Raw genomic sequence first — 18454 nt, 5'->3', positions numbered from 1 at the left:
CATTAAAGGACCTGAGCTTTCTCAGAAAATAGAGTCTGCTCATCGCTTTCCTGTACACAGCCTTTATGGTCAGATAATCTTATTCCCTTCCATTCAGTGTTTGGCCATAAACCATAAAAACAACAAATAAAATAATCAGTAGAGCTAATTCACCAGATTGTGGTGCTATCACGGCGTTGACAATAACCTCTATTTAAGAACACGCTTTTGGAAATGTTTGTGCTGTTTCAAAATCAGGGAAAGACTTTTTAACAAGGCAGATGTGCAGTCCATTGATTTGTAGCTGTTGTGATGCTTCGTGGTGTGAAATGCAAAAACTCCCTCTGCAGCAATAACAGCATCTTCTATTTTACCCGATCTCACAAAACAGTTAGCTGCGGTTTTGTGTTTTGCTGAACAAGCACCTTTATTGGACACTTTGCAGGTTATGCAGTGCAAAAACACAAAAAGAACAGCTTGTGCAGACTACAAAAGCCGTACCCTAGACATTTTTGGTGAGGACATGTCCGTGAAAAAGAGAACGTATGGTCACCCTAACTTAGCTACCAAATTAGGATAGAAATGTAGTTAAAATGTAATATGAAATCATTAAGGGTAAAATGTCAGTTTTACAGAGAGTAGCAGACTGCCCAGACCCCCAGGATCGGAGCCACACATCCCTGGTTTGGAAGGACTAATCAAATAGGTTAGTGAAAGTATTTTGTTAGAAATGTGGAATTAATTGGCAGCCAGTGCAGATAGAAGAGGGCTTTCTAGTTGCAGTTAGCACTCGAGCTACTATAGATACTAAAGTATCAATAGCTGCACCAAGATCTAACAGAACAAAAAAAGAGATGCATCCATTATGAGAGGACATTAATAAATCATTAACTACCCTAATTAATGCAGTTTTAGTACTATGGTTGGGACTAAATCCTGATTGAAATGTTTTATGAATACTGTTTAAAATGCTCCAAGATCACACCAAAGCTGCACACCCAAAACATTGTAGTGTCAGTTTTTTTAATGTATTTGTATTTCATTAAAAAAACTGAAAATTGTCATTGTTAATTCTGATTTTTAAGAACAATTAAGGATATATAGCAGTGTTTAATGATATAAAATAAGTGACATTTTAAAAGTTTTGATTGCTTTTTGTTTAGAATTACGATTACTTTTACTATTGTTTCTCAATCATTATTTTACATGTATCTTATTTATTGTTGCATATATGTTGTGCATATGTCATTCCTACACTAAAACACCTTATAACATGACACAAAATGTGATATACATTTGCCAGTTTTCTGTGTATAGGTTATGAGTGCAGTTATGTGATGATAGTAGATTAACCCTGACCCCTGTAGTTATTCATCTCCAAAATGCGTCTACATTTTCTGTTGTTTTCCTTCTACTTTTCCGACATATGTGGAACAGTGGCGACTCCTGACAGATCTCTCAAAGGGGGCAATTGTTGTGATGATGGCCAAGGTGACCTGTTCAATAGGTAAATTAACAGCTAGCTAACTAGACAATCGTCAGTTCGCATTGTGCAAATTAGTCAGCTAGCTCACTTGACATTGTTACCTTGCATTAAACAATTTGTTGTTGTTTTTTTTTTTTTCTGGTCACCTATAGGTTCTGTTGCATTGCCTCTACTAACCACTAGATGGCAATATAAATATTTCTTTTTAAGATACTGTTACATGCGCAACATACTGTCATGGCTGGATTACTGACCGGGCCAGTGGGGCCAGCGCCCAGGGGCCCTTTAGGTCAGGGGGCCCCGGGGGAGCCCTGGCCCAAAACATTTTGTGATGCCTATCAACATTTATGATACAATATATTTTTATTTCCTTCATTTTAAGGATCCTCTGACTATTAGGGACTTTGACCCCAGGGCCTCTTGGGGGCCCTAGCCATGCTTTTGGGCCCTAGCCATGCTTTTGGGCCCCTTATGAAAATGGATGAGGCATTGTGGCACTGCTCTGACTTTGACTTCTGGCTATTAGGGGTCCTAGGAAAGAGGGGGGCATATTTTTAGAGGGCCCTGGTTATGAGAGCCCCTACCAGGGGGCCCTAGAGAAGAGCAGGGCATACCATTAGAGGGCCCTTGATCACGAGGGCCCCTGCTATGGGGCCCTTGACTTCCATAGAAGTCGTTTACCATGGCTCCTTGACTTTCTAGGGACCTACAAATTGCCAGGCAAGCTACCATATTTCATAACAGACGTTTTGTTGCAAATATGCGATTCAGGCCCTTTCTTAATGTTTCTGAATTTGTAGCGCAGAGACACAAATTAATTTAGCAATTTTGCAATTATTTCAATTTAAGACAAGCAATTTCAAGCAGTTTGAATGCATACACACACTTAACTGAGCTATTTGATGTTCTTTTCATGCCTGACAATATGCCTGACAACAACTCTTTGCCCAGGGGCCCAGACTATCCTTAATCCGTCCTTGCATACTGTACAGTATTTGTGGACTGCTATATCCAGGAGATAATTGTAAATATGTTCTTGAATAAAATTACTTTGGCTCTACAATGACTGAACAATCAGCTCTGGTCATCAACAGAAATTGTCAACAGAAATTTGCTCTCACAAATAACTGAACATGGTGAGAGACCAGTTTTACCATTACTTAAATAAAATTTAATTCACTCTTTATCAGACAGAATTTTATTTTAGGTGACATTGGCACTGGGGCTGAGGTACAATGAATAAAAAACTTAGATAGATAGATAGATAGATAGATAGATAGATAGATAGATAGATAGATAGATAGATAGATAGATAGATAGATAGATAGATAGATAGATAGATAGATAGATAGATAGATAGATAGATAGATAGATAGATAGATAGATAGATAGATAGATAGATAGATAGATAGATAGATAGATAGATAGATAGATAGATAGATAGATAGAGCCATCTGGGCGATTTTCAGTCAGACTGACATCGCCCAAAAAGGGCGGTATTGTATGGAACATAACTTGACACAGATTACACTATGATATTCAGAGGCAAATCAAACTGTCCAGAACAGTTACAGTTAGTTTAACACTGAGGTAGATCGCCCGATCGCCCTGATGTGGAATAAGTTGTAGCTGGTGGTAGGCTACTGGAAGTTAGTTTTGGCCAGACCATTCAAGTGCAAACTAACAATGGACAATGGCACTCTATTGGGAGAGGGTTGGAAGTTATTTGTAAACTTCTTCACAGGCTAGATGTAGCCTACTTGGTACTTTCACATTTTTACCTTGTTAGGCTATAAAACTTATTTTGCAATCTCTATACTCAAAGCACAATTTTGCCAGCACTTTATTTTTACCACGTTTTGCCTGCAAAACATATGGTGGCATAAAAAATTACCGTATTATCAAGAAAAGTATGTCATTTTAAGTACCTGATCCTCAGTGTTTAACATCCCCAAAAGATAGTCTATATGTTATATGGTCCCCATTTTCATGTTATGTGTGTGTGTGTGTGTGTGTGTGTGTGTGTGTGTGCATATAGGAGATGTGGTCTGTTTACAATATCGCTATGGAGACTGTGTGTGAGGAGCACACACTTCCTTTTACCTTTCCATTTGTTTTGCTGTTATTAAGTGAATGCAACAGTGCCAAATAAATGCCAACTATTTTAAAACAGCTTTGTGTGACTCATCTTCCTTACAGGCAGGGAGACGGAAGTAAAAGTGGGTATTACCCCAGAGTGGTAGTAATCACGGCTTGCTCTGGTCCTGGAGCACGGAATTTGAGTTTTCTGACTATGGTCATGAGGTGGTAATCAGGAAAGGTAACAAGAGAGGGGTCCATGGAGGTACAGTCATTTGTGTACAGTAAAAAGAGCATTGGGGAAAATACACAACCCTGTGGAGGACCCATACTGATGGTTCGGGTCCCTGAGGTGAACTTTCCCAGACTCGCGTGCTGTTTTCTGCCAGTAATTCCTCACGTGAGTCTGGGAAAGTTCACTTCAGGGACAACATGAACAATTGAACTCTACTGCATGCACACAGCTGTTCATCCATGGGATACTTACACACTTACACATTACTTATTTAATTTATATAATGGCACACTGTTTTTTTTACATTTACTATTTATTCCATATTTATATTATATATATATATGGGGGCTGGCATGCTGAGTTTGGTCAGTTTGCTGTGTAGTTGTCCTGGGATGATTGTGTTAATGGCTGAGTTGAAGTCTAAGAATAGTATGTTTGCATAAGCTTCTGGATAATTGAGGTGTTGGATGGTAGTGGGGACCCATATTCACTGCATTATCCACTGACCTGTTGGCCTGATGCAGGGTCTCTTTTTTTATTTTTTAGATGGGTGAGAACCAGTTTCTCAATGGATTTCATGACCACAGTCATGAAAGTCAAAGCAACTGGTCTGTAGTCCTTTAGTGGTTGCCTGGGAATCTGTATTATAGTGGAGCATTTTAAGCAGGATGGATAAATTTGATAAAGTTTCTTTTTGATCTGAAGAAGAGGTTCGTTACTACAAATTTTCACTAGTGTCTGAAGTTGCTGGTGAATTCCCTAATGGGTTTAGATGTCGGACAGACTAGACCACCCAATGGTTCTGGATTATTAATGGTATTATCTAAATTAAGCAATTGCTCTGTGTGTCTTTTCCAATGTTGCGCACACCCTACATCCACATCATATGATACTTTTCCAGTTTTCCTAGAAACAGTACCTGTTGTCCTGTCCACTTTTCCTCCCCACGTCGATAATCGCAAACTCTCAAGCTTTTGAATATTTCTTTCTGTGGCTACATTGGGTCTTTTGTGCCTCAACAACTGTTGTTGAAGGAGATCCAATTGTATTTGGACCACTGTCACTAACCAAAACCTGGCTGACGGTAATGACTAAACTTAGCATTTGGATTGTTTTAAATGTTTCTGTTTCTGATTTGTCCTGTTGTTATTCACTCCCAGCTGTTCCCCATGTCTGTCCTGATTAGCATGTGTATATACATACAGTATATACCTCTGTGTTTGTAACCTCCCTTGTCAGTCTTTGAATGTTAGTATAATTGTGTCTGTGTCAAGTTAATAAGAATCTGTGATTATTACTTGCAATATATTGCAGCTCTCTGTCCTGGCACCTGTCTTGTTTTCTGTTGTGGTAATATCTGGTTCATTTTCTAGTTGATGTTATCACTGTCTCTGCTTGTCATGTCCTAGTTCTAGTGTCTGTTCTGTATTAGCTTAGTGTTGCCATTAGCTTAGTTGTTAGCATTTTCTGTTTGCCTAAGTTAGTGGTTAGATTAGTTTAGTCTAGGGATCTGTTGTATTTTTAGAGTTAGACTTACATTTAACAATTAGCATAGAGTTAGCCTAGCCTTTGTCATCCTTTGGTATTGTCCTTAATACTGTGTTTTTTTCTTAATAAAAAATAAACATGTCTACAATGTCCCCTGTCCTTGTGCCCAGTGTTACATAATCAATTTCAAGCTAAACATAAAATAGATTCAATAGTATCAATCAAATGAAGTTGATTGTACAGCACATAATTAGCCAGTTACTAAAAATTAGGCCAACAAAGCAATATTATTAATAAAATATATACACCGATCAGCCATAACATTAAAACCACATCCTTGTTTCTACACTCACTGTCCATTTTATCAGCTCCACTTACCATATAGAAGCACTTTGTAGTTCTGACTGTAGTCCATCTGTTTCTCTGCATGCTTTGTTACCCCCCTTTCATGCTGTTCTTCAATGGTCACGACTCCACATAGCAGGTTTTATTTGGGTGTTGGGTCATTCTCAGCACTGCAGTGACACTGACATGGTGGTTTTGTGTTAGTGTGTGTTGTGCTGGTATGAGTGGATAAGACACAGCAGTGCTGATGGAGTTTTTATACACCTCACTGTCCCTGCTGGACTGAGAATAGTCCACCAACCAAAAATATATCCAGCCAACAGCGCCCCGTGGCCAGCGTCCTGTGACCACTGATGAAGGTCTAGAAGATGACCAACTCAAACAGCAGCAATAGATGAGCGCTCGTCTATCATCTACAAGGTGGACCAAGGTGTTGGTGTGTCTAATAGAGTGGACAGTGAGTGTACACTGTATTTAAAAACTCCAGCAGTGCTGCTGTGTTTGATCCACTCATACCAGCACCACCCACACTAACACACCACCACCATGTCATTGTCACTGCAGTGCTGAGAATCATCCACCATGCTGAGAATCATCCACCACCCAAACAATAGTCTGTAATAAAACTTTTTAGAAGCTGAATATTGTATGCCTTTGGATGCAGCCTTTCTTAAAAGAACAGTCATATGTTACAGGCCAGCAGTGTGCTCTTGAGGGACATAAATTTGTTTGAAAGTCTAAAAATGTTCCTGGAATGCCTGAAAGGTGTATTTTAGCCTGCTGAGGTAACTGAGGTTTAGCACATAGGTAAAGCCAAGCAGTGTCCTTTGTAGTGTCACCTGCAATAGCTCCCACATTCCTCATCACAACAACTGCAAAGACCGATCCACTTCTAAACCTTCTAAGTCCTGCAACATCAGTTATTACAGTAGGAGACATCTCAAAAGTTATTTGGAACTACAGACAATGAATTGACAATCTTATTACAGACATCACATAAATATATATAATCTGATTAAATAACCAAGCCAAGAACTTGTGTGTTTACCTAAAAAAAGGGAAGGTTTGTAAACACATTGGCTCGTTGAAGCAGATATTAATCCTTAAAGAGCTGAATTTTTGGAAAATATGGGTTTATCTTTAAAAACGTTTACATCATTAAAAATGGTAAATTATGTTTAACGGTAGTTAAATAGTAAGCTAAGACAGATTTATATGCATTTGTCATTTATATGCACACATCAAAACAATTTGGCTACATTAACCAATTTCATTTTCGTTTTATTTCTATTGTGTGTCAAACTCTCACATTGTTACAACCCTAAATCACAAAAAGTTAGGACAGTATGGAAAATGCAAATAAAAACCTAGTGTTTCCTACATTTACTTTGATCTTTATTTCACTGCAGACAGCATGATCCCAAGACATTTCGTGTTTTGTCTCCTCAAATTTTATTTGCTAATACAAATCCATTCCTCATTTCAGGTCTGCAACACAAAAAGTTGGGATAATGCAATTTAGGGCTAGTAATGAAGTAAAAAACCACAAAGTATATGTGATTTTAAACAGGCGACGTTAACAGGTGATTGTAATCACAATTTGGATTTTGGAACAAAAGCCATATCCATGAAAGGCTGACTCTTTGGGAAGTAAATATGGGCAGAGGATATCCAGTTTGTCAATCTGTGTGAAAAAATTTGTTAAATGTTTAAAACCAGTGTTCCTTAAAGAATGAATTTGCATAATTCTCACTCTACAGTGCATAATATTATTAAACAAAATTTATATTATTTTGGAGCGACATATTCTACCTTCAAGACAACCTTTTTCACAGGGACATTCATTTTTTTTAATAACACAATGCAAAACCACATGCTGCACACATTATAAAGGCATGGCTGCGGAAGAAGAGGGTACAGGTACTGGACTGGAGATGGAGAATGTGTGACTAATTTTAAATAAAAAAATATATTACAAAGATAAAAGGGAAGAAAATTAGGTTTAAGCCACCATCTACCTAGTTGACAGCTAAGTTGACAAAAATGGCATTGTTCGCAAGCTAAGCTGAACCAATTTTCAAATGAGAAAATTGAGACGCTGCAACGATTAAAATCACAAAAATACTTTTCATCAAGGTATCCTTCATAAATAATGCTGTTGGTTTAAAAGGTAATTAACACCTCACTACACATTACATTAACATTGCGGTACTTTGATTACCTAGCTGGTGTAGCCAGTGAAGTTCAAGGTTAATCTAATGTTAAGTTTACTGTAAATATTAAGGATTAAACTACAGTATGTAGATAGATTAACTTTCTTACCATAGTTAACCTGCTCACAAACTGAGCAAAGTGGATTCCTCTGTGGAAGTTCTTTCGAACTACGTTACTCTAGGACACAAGCAGTAATAGTCATTGCAATTGGTGAAACTGGATTGTTGCAATTTACCTCGAAGAACCAACCCTTCCCTGTCTCCTCTATCAGTAGAGGACTTTTAGCTGTCGGTGTGGTGTCTCAACTGATTGGTGAAAGCACCGAGTGACTCATACACAAATTTTACTATTCCGTCTGATCTAGTGGCTCATCATATTTTAGTTACTTTCCACTTTAGCTACAACACTCCTGGTGCTGTATAAACTAAATCGTACCTAACTTTTTCCCTTCAGCCTTTCATGTAGTGAATTACATACAAATAACGTGCGGGAACGACAAGATTTAGAGTTTAGTACGCATCTTCAACATGTTTTTTATTAGGAAAAACTAATAAAACGGTAAACAAGAAATAGTTAAACAATGAGGATATCGCTTTTTATTTTAACCTTAATTATGAGGCAGTGTGATTGCCTGCGTTTTGTGTGTCCGGAGATCTGCAGCTGTTCGCTTGAAACCATCAGCTGTAACAGCGCAACCGAAGCAATGGGATCTAAACAGCACAGCAGACTGTAAGTGATGCGGAATTACACTATAGCCTATATAATGGTTTGGGATTTTAAAACATGTGGTTATAGATACATTCCCAATAGACTGTGTGATTATTTTTCTTGAATAGTAAGGCTGTACTTTTCCTAGGTAAAGCGACTGACAATGACCAGATTAGCATTCATTTTTTAAATTACAGTCAAGACATAGACTTTGTATTTATCTGTTTAAAAATGAGTTTTCGTTGTTTAAGGGTTTTACGGGCTTTTCCCTGTATTTTATCTATAAAGCTTCTTTTGTAACACAGTATGTCTGTTTTATGCTTTTACTTACTGTAACAGACAGACAGTTGTCAATTGGAGTGACAGCTGGTGTGGCCATTTAATCAAATGACCTTCATGATTTGCCTCTAATGTGACATTAAAAAGCATTTCACACTGTCTTCTCACAAAATTTATTAGGAAAGATTCTCTTTAAAGCCTATGATTACGTGCTCTATAAATGTATAAAATATCACCACATGACTTTTTTATGGTTTCTTAAGAAGCCATAAAAAACTTTTACTTACTTCTGCAGACCCAGACTCTATCAGCTTTATTGTCATTCAACCACGTACATGATAGAACGAAATACAGTTACGCAGGCCTCGGTGTGTGCAACATGAATGAAATAAAAATAAACTAAGATAAGTATAAAAATAAAATAAACCAAGAAACTAAGAAAAAAAAGTACAAGTAAAAAGTATTTACATTTTAAAGTATTGCGCAGCAGCTTATGTTGATCTAAAGTGCATAATTGCAAAAAGTATAGCAGCAAGACTAAGCAGCAACAAATCACAATGTGAGAGTTGTGTTCAGTATATGGCAGTGTGTATAGTGTTTATATATGGCTGTTTAATATTTATATAAGGTTGTTAGGATGTTTAATGTTTATATAAGGTGCATTGTCAGTATTGGGAAGGGGGGGGGGGTGGAACAATTTAGCAGTCTGATTGCATCTGGATAGAAGCTGTTTTTCAGTCTAGATGTTTTTACCTGGATGCAGCATAACCTCCTTCCAGAGGGAAGGGGGAAGAAAAGTCCGTGTGCAGGGTGGGTGGGGTCACGGAGGATGCAGGTGGCTCTTTCCCTACATCTAGTTGAGTGCAAATGTCACTGATGGTTTTATATATATATAAGTATAAAACTATAAGTATATAAGTAACATATATACTATAACTGTATGTAACTGTTTATGTAACTGTATATAACTAACGTGTTGAAAAAACTAGCATAAAACTATCAAATCATCACTTTTAGTAACTTCCCTGAACTAAAGTTCTATTTCTTGCTAGCCTTTTTAGAAGACCTCGTAGATACTTTCATTTTACTTATGACACAGCACTTCTTTTTTTGTCCAGGGCCAGCAAGGGAGTTGTGAACATAAAAAAATGGAGGAGAGAGGTCAAGTTGTTTTGCCAAAACTAAATATGTTCCTGGTTGGCTTTAGGATCAAGCTTGTTAGTGGAATACGAAGAGTAGTACCTGGTGAGGATGAGGAATGTGTGTGCTTTGTGTCCTTGAGAGCTTTATTTCATTTTTTTTCTCTGATAACCCAAAACCTTGAGTCTTGCCCTTGATAACAGTAGAATCAGTCAAGGCCATCAGACAAATCAATGACGTGCTTACTGAAGCATTCCATGCAAAAATTGTAATGTGACCACAGTCACAGAGATTCTCATTATTTTTAATACTGTGACAATTTAAACATGATTAATTTAAATGGTTCTCCAGTTTAATCTTAGTTTAATTATTTAGTATATTTAATGTTTTTATTATCTTTGCTAATGACACTGTTCAGAACATAGGGAACTCATGCTAAATGTCCACCATACTGGTAATCTTGTTCCCGCTCTATATAAAAAACTAGTTGATCATTTTAAAAAACACTTTAATAATACCAGAGCAAGCGTTCACCCACTCTCGATTACTGCCAATGACTGTTCACTTAAATCAACTGGAGAGATGCAAGACAAAAAACACTGTTTAACAAGAGGAACACAAAGACTTGGCTCACCTTTGCCAAAAACAAACTTTATTGATTTTTGTCATTTTAAATTGAATGTCTGTAACATGTTTCAAAAAGTGGAACAGGGCAAGTACTGGGAAGTATGTGGAGTAATTAGAAACACTCAATTTGCAAATTTTCACAGGCTATCTTGATAAAAATGAAACATTATTGAAATTCCGATCAGTTACGTGCAAGTATGCGTTAAGGTTTGTCACTTTGCAAAAAAAAACAATGCTTCACCATCTACAGTCCATTACTAACATATTCAGAAAATCCAGATAAGTCTCTGTGTATAAATGTCAAATGTAAAACAATATTAAATGTCTGTGACATTCAATCAAGTGGATGGTACTGCATTTTTCCTGTCCTAACTATTTGGAATTGGATTTGTAATTTTTCAAAAATGTCTTGGGTTTTCCCAGGTGGGGTACATGTTCTCCCCGTGTCTTCGTGGGTTTACTCTGGGAGCTCCGATTTCCTCCCTCCAAGACATGCAAGTGAGGGAAATTGGAGATACAAAATTGTCCATGACTGTGTTTGACATTAACCTTGTGAAATGATGAATCTTGTGTAATGAGTAACTACCTGTCCTGTAATTACTGTAACCAAAGTGTATAAAACATGACGTTAAACTCCTAATAAATAAATACGCTTTCCTTCCAATTCTTACATGCTTTCAGTAAAAAAAAAAAAAAAAATGAAAGCATGTCTATAAACAGTTGGGTTTACAGACAGAATACATGGGTGTATTTTTCTGTCTGCCAATGTTTAATAAAAATGCATGTTTAAAGGACCAAACCCTCTTTACACAGTTTGTTTAGTCTACCAACAGCAATATGACATATTAATAGGACTGTACTCAATATACTTTGTAGATTCTGCATTGCCAGATTCCCTCTTGGGGATAAAGCATGTTCATCTATTTATATATTGTGTATTTGTGAGTGTTCTGCACTTTACCCACACTTAACACTGAGTGCTATATGGCTTTTTTGAAGTCCTAGTGAAACCCTATTTTAGTTCTATGCCCTAGTAATTATTCCCAGAAATTATTTCTAGAAAACATTTTAACACTTGTTTACAAATAGACACTTAGCAGTTTATGTCCCTTCATTTGATATTCTGCCTTCTGTTGATTCACATTTATTTTGTTTTCATTCATTTGATTTCCCCAGCTTTTGACGATTCCTTATGTTATTCAGGCTATGTGTATATAAGACAGATGGATAATATTTATTGAGGTGTGTATTAAATAGAAACAGTTTTTAGATCTTATCAGCTTTTTTGTCTAATTCCTTGCTGTCACAGACTTCCTTGAGGCTAATCATATAGTTTACAGTTTTATATAAAAACAATTGCCATTGTGTAACAGGTGACAAGGAAAGATGGTACACTGATTTAACACTAAGCTGATTCTGGATCAAAGTGCAGTGGCTAAAAGCATCTAAGGAAGCCAACGGAAACCGAATATCAGACACACTAAACAGAGTGGCTGATTAGAAAGAACCCACACACAAAAAAGGAAAGAATTCAATCACCTGATTTGACACCTCACTGGCTGTGTTTACATGCAGAGACTTTCTCCAATTAATTCATTCTGATTAGATATTCAGGTGTTTATATGTAAACTATACAAAATTGTCCATGACTGTTTGACGTTAAAACTTGTGAACTGATGAACCTTGCATAACGTGTAACTACCGTTTCTGTCATAAATGTAACCAAAGTGTAAAACATGCAGCCTATGCAATGATCATCACATGAGTTCCATCAGAGTAAGAGGAGCAGCAGTTTGTTACTGGAGTTTTCATTTATTTAAATCGCTTTATAATCATGGCCGCCTCAGGAAAACGTACTTTTTATTCACACTTATTAAAGAAGTGGTGAGAGAAAGATGTCCTGCAGCATTTCAAAGAACATGAACTTCTCTGTGCTCTTCTGCAGACCAGATTTTCATTCCTACCATGTTACATTTTGCAAACTTCCACTATGACAAAAATGCACATGCACAGAATGTACTTAAACTTAATTGGGAATGTAATCGAATACAGGTGTTTACACAACTATTATTCTTTATTTAACAGATTATTTAAAGGATTACCCACATTGTTCAGTTCAATAGAATTCTATTCCGATTGAGTGATTAGTCCGATTAAGCTTGTTTACGTAAGTAATTAGTCAGATCTTGGAATGCTGTCATACACATACTAAATGTGTCAGGGTAGTTGACCACTATGGAAGCAATATGTATGAGGGCATTATCATTCAGCAATATGGAAAAATCATTGGGAAAGTGTGGTTGGAGGATAGCAAACTGTCTCATATCTGTTGGCTGTTATACCATATAATTCAATCATTGGATCTGAGCTACATAGATACATGGAGCTACATAGGGCAGCTGTAGCCTAGTGATTAGGGTACTAGACCAGTAATCAGAAGGTTGCTGGTTCAAGCCCCACCACTGCCAGGTTGCCACTGTTGAGCCCTTGAGCAAGGCCCTTAACCCTCAATTGCTTAGATTGTATACTGTAAGCCGCTTTGGATAAAAGCGTCTGCTTAATGCCGAAAATGTAAATGTAAATTGGATCTAATAAGGGGGGATGTTCAGATGATTCATTGTATTGGTTCCCTTAACCAACAATTTTTGTGCTGCAATAAGTGTTAATTTGCATACAGGTGGAGATGCCTTTATATAATTACAGTTCACTCCCCAAAGTTTCTCGTTCCTCTGTTGGCAACCTGCTTTTCTCTAGAAACCTTTATGATGGGGTTTGATAATACGATCCGGTTTTCTGTCAGTGCAGAAATTGGCACTTTCCTGGAAACTCAGCCAGTTTTGGGGCACTTTTGGGTTTTTTTGTAAATGTATTACACACAAGACTTTTAACAAAAGTAAAAGAGCACAGCAAACAATAAATTCAATCAAAAATACAATTGTTTTCTTCACTGGTCTAATCAACCAACAAAGTAGATCTCAAATAAACCAAACAAGAAAAAGAAAGAAAACAAAACAGAAAAATAACCGTTACTGCAGCTGAGAATGTACCAGTAGGGAGGCAGACTCATCAATCCAGTGAAGAGATGTTGTCAAAAAGTCACATGTACCAAAGTACACGTGCACCACACTCACACATACACAGGAGAAGTGACAAGAAGTTCATTAGCAGACATGTGAAAACCATCATGCTACACACCTATACATCTACAGATAGAAGGAAGCGAACCTCCTTACCGTATGCCCTCAGCCTACCTAAGAGAACTAACCATAAAATAACATGAAATATCAGGCCTTGGCTGCTACAGCCTAATAACATGATCATAAAAGAAAAAGAGAACAGTTGATACAAGCATACTTAATAGACCCAAGTCTAGACCACTAGAGGTAATAGAGAACAAAGAAGAAATAACTATTACTAAAATACAAACTAATACCTTACAGCACAAATACAATTAACAAACATGGAGGTGGAAAATTTGTAGAAACAAAACAAACACTACAGTAAATACAAAACATCAAACAAAACATCAAAAACAAAACAGAACAAAACACAAAACAGCAGGAGCCAGTCTTGCTTCAGAATTCCTGCAATCGCTACTAGAGCAATATTTCAAAATTCTTTGGGTGTTACTGTCTCCTATCACCACAAGGTGGGAGCAGCATCTTGTTGCAGCGAAAAAAAGCTTAGTATTCACACTGATTTTCCATTCTGTAGTTACTGTATTTTAAATCCTCCCTCCCCACCGGTCCGTGAAATTATATCTTATATGAAACCGGTCCGTAGTGGAAAAAAAGGTTGGGGACCACTGCTCTACAATTCCTTATGAACATACTCATGAAATGTTTGATATCCAAAAATTTGGTCAAAAAAATGTTGTCCTAATGGTATTAATTTAAACACTGTTTTTATTGCAGTTTTCCTCTTATAAATAGACTCAGACTAACTGGGTACTATCACTACTTTTTAGTAAAGTTAGTACTGGCACCTATGGTTAGGACATTTATTATCAGTCTGAAAGCAGCTGGTTCTTTACCTTAATAGACTATAGGCATGAGGTTTTAGGTACTTGCTGGCAAATATTAAATAATTTCATCTTCAGGTATAAAAATTATTCGGAAGATTTAGCAAAATCTTTTAGTAATGTCATTTTATACATGGATTACAATTTCACTGCTGATGGCCACTGGGTATCTTTTCTGGTAATGGTTTACCTGGCTTGCATTGCAGCTATTTCCAGTGTCTGCTGTTTCAGGTGTATCTTGTGTTCTTCCTTTTTTATTTGTCATGTGTGTGTTTTTCAGTGTTTTGAACTATATTCCCTTAAGAAGTATTTTCAGTCTCAGCTTTGATGGACTAAGAGGTGTCAAAAGAATGTGAGTATCTTTCAGCTTGTGGGTAAATTTGTCTAAGAACTACATTTCTGGAGTAGTTGAAACATTTTGTAAAACATCAGTACAAACAGTAATCTGTATTTGGTTTAATTTCTTAAACGTTTATTTAACTGACAAAAATGTTTATTTAACCTGATGTTTTTTGGTAACTAACTTCATTGTATTTTGTAAATATACAGTTGAATGTACCTGACCATTGAGACCTCACAGTATTTCATGAGAAACTGTCATGCTACTGTGATAAATATAGCCACATGGGCTTGGGAGTACTTTGGAAAGCTGATGTCATTTAACACATTTGCTTCTGCATAAAGATATGCAACTTTAAACTCACTTACACAAAGAGAAAGCCATTAGCCATTCTAATTAAGTCTTTGCTGAAAAGCCACCAAGTTTACTGTGCTCTGACAAACTATGACATGGAAATGTGATGTGGTTCAATGTTGTAGCTTGTTTTTGCTAAAATTGATGTTGAGTTCACTATGCCAAAGACATGATGTTAAAATGTGATAAAACAGAACTCATAGGCACTAAATTAACCCTCGTCAAAACTCCCCTTGTCTCTCTTTCTATTGATAATGCAACTGTGGTCTTCTTCCTCTCTGGTACAAAACCTGAGTGTCCTTTTTGACTCAACTCTTTCATTCAGTACACACATCAACTCCTTAACATTTAACTGTCCCTCTCTCAGTTGCAGGAACGCTTATGCATTTGTTTATTTCTAGACGGCTGAACTACTGTAACTCCTTACTTTCTGGTACCACATCCTTTCACTTACATAAATTCCAGATGGTACAGAACTTGCTCGCCTTCTAACCCGCATTCGCTCACATGGTCATATTACACCCATCCAGCAACATCTTCTCTGGCTTCCTGTAAAATATTACATACAATTCAAAAAATTCAACCAACCTGCACTCTCAGGTCTTCCTCTGTTGAATTGCTCACTATCCCACCATCCAACCTACATGGGTTTGGCGATGATGCCTTTTCCAGGCTGGCTCCCCAACTTTAAAACTCTTTCCCCCACATGTTTAACAGGCCAACTCTATTTCCACAATTAAACCTGAACTTAAATCTCTCTTGCTTATAATTGTCCTCAAATTTAAACCAACCACTTACCAAGTGCTATATAATGTATTACTATTATATTATTATTAAAAGGATTACCCAGACTGTATTTTTTTTTTTAAATGGCTATCCATTTATTTCACTTAAATAATGGCCAGATAATTACCAACACATTACCGAAAATTTAACTTTCTATGTTCTGTGACAACAGCAGTATATCATGATATTAGAAATATAAAATTGTATCTTTTTTACTTGCTTTTTCCAATATATGCAAAGCCAGTCACAGTAACTTCATTGGTTTTGTGAAGCTCACAGACCCCGATACCCTGATGTTGCGCCAATTGATAGTTAAGATATAAAGGTCATCTCTCTGACACAGAAAAAAAAGTTTCCTGGCCATGGGTAAAGTACACACATTAAAACATTGCTATGCCACTGAGAATTCACAATAATACATATTTTACAAAATAAAAAAGGCTTTTAAACCCTTTGGAATGACCTGGATTCCTGTATTAATAACTCTAAAATTTTAGTTTGATGTTCATTCAGTTCATAATGTAACGCTTATGTGGGCTAGACGGACAGGAGGGGCAGACACACACGCAGAGATGTATAAACTAAGTATATTTATTGCAAACTAAGACAGAACAGAGGAATACAACCTAACATACAGGTCAAACAAGGCTGATAGGGCTAACAAGGCTAATTATGCTAACAAATACTAAACAGACTAACAGGCTAACTGGACTAACAGGGCAAACAAACAGACTAAACAGGTTAAACAGACTAAAGCTAACGAACAGAGACAAGGGTGAAACAGAACTACAAGAACTAAACACAGACAAACAGAATTAAAGTTAATAAACAAAGGCTAATGGGGCTAGCATGGCTAAAGGGGCTAAACAAACAGAACTAAACAAACAAACCAAATAAACAAACCGGATGAAACGGCAAGGAGCAAGGTACAGAAACAGATAAGGAATACCCAGGCAAAAGAACCGACTCACAAACAGAGTTACCGACTCACAAACAGAGTTACCGACTCACAAACAGAGTTACCGACTCACAAACAGAGTTACCGACTCACAAACAGAGTTACCGACTCACAAACAGAGTTACCAAGAATAGTCTCCAAAGTCTGTACAAAAGCTGTTCAAATGAACCAATCAGGAACAGGGGTGTGGCAGGAGACAGCGTGTGCTCCCAGTGAGAGAGGGGTGTGGTACTTGTGCACACAGAAGCACACTGGAGCACACAAAGGCTCCAAATGTGACACATAATGGACATACTCATTCTACCTGAACTAATAACACAAAAACAATGAAACATTAATTATTGAACATATTGAATTCATTAGTCATTTATACTCCTGGCAAAAAAAGTGTTTAAATCTCTGTGCTAATGACTTAAAAGTCTATATCTGTCTATATATTGCCTGTTTCTATTGTCATACTTCCATCTATAAATATTTCCTTAATAGGAAAATAGTAACATGTTACCATAATTATTTAAGTTGTGGAACATACACAGCAGTGATGACAATGACAGTAGCAATTTTGGGATATGCTAGGATGAGAGCATTCGTGCAAGTGTTTAAAACCTTATACACTACTTCATAAATTTGTGGCCTGTCAAAGTCAATGTCAGCCATAGAAAAATTCCTTTATTTGTCATATATACAGTACATATACAGGTGTACAGTACAATGAAATTCTTTCTTTGCATATCCCAGCTTGTTTGGAAGCTTGGGTCAGGGCGGAGAGTCAGCCATTGTACGGTGCCCCTGGAGCAGAGAGGGTTAAGGGCCTTGCTCAAGGGTCCAACGGTGGCTGCATGGCAGTGCTGGGATTCAAACTCTAAGCCTTTCAGTTGATAACCCAAAGTCATAGCCACAAGGCTACCACTGTCCTAATGGTTTTCTGTAGTGGGGATAGAATTTTTATCTTAACTTTCATGGTTAAGATGAAAAGGTAATGGTGTCTAAAGTGTAATTGTACAATTATGCAATCAGTACATTTTTGGAAAGCATTTTTTAAAATGAGTAGAAATTTACAACCATCTGTTTTATCTCGTTTTAATAAATGCTTGTTTACCATGAATGATTTCAGAGAAATTTCCCAGAGTGTCACACTGGAAACAATAGAGACCCAAGCCTTCAACAGCCTTCCTAACCTCTCAGAGATGTAAGTATTAGAAAAAAAAAACAACTACAATGCACTTTTATAAAATTAAAAAAAACATTTAGCATGTTCTCATTTCTATACAACACACAACAGCTTGCAATTTAATATTTGGTATTCATTAGTATTATCAGCATAATACTAATGATTTTCGCTCACAAATAATAATGGTTTTTGTTTTCAGAACAAACTTATTATTTGGAGGGCTCTAGTGGCCTCAGTGGTGTTA

The 18454-nt window shown here is 36.9% G+C and overlaps 1 protein-coding gene across 1 annotated transcript in view; it reads left to right on the top strand.

Moving 5' to 3' along the window:
* Positions 1-8406: 8406 nt before the first annotated feature.
* Positions 8407-18454, top strand: part of lhcgr (luteinizing hormone/choriogonadotropin receptor) — a 29806-nt gene continuing 19758 nt past the window's right edge. Inside the window, exons 1-3 of the mRNA XM_062994968.1 lie at positions 8407-8555; positions 14882-14953; positions 18154-18228. Coding sequence (XP_062851038.1) covers positions 8407-8555; positions 14882-14953; positions 18154-18228 — 296 coding nt within the window. The remainder of the gene's footprint in view (positions 8556-14881; positions 14954-18153; positions 18229-18454) is intronic.

This window comes from Trichomycterus rosablanca, chromosome 5 (assembly GCF_030014385.1).
Source record: "Trichomycterus rosablanca isolate fTriRos1 chromosome 5, fTriRos1.hap1, whole genome shotgun sequence".
Classification (NCBI taxonomy): domain Eukaryota; kingdom Metazoa; phylum Chordata; class Actinopteri; order Siluriformes; family Trichomycteridae; genus Trichomycterus; species Trichomycterus rosablanca.
Note: the sequence above shows the minus strand (reverse complement) of the source record. Positions and strands in the feature narration are given on the sequence as shown.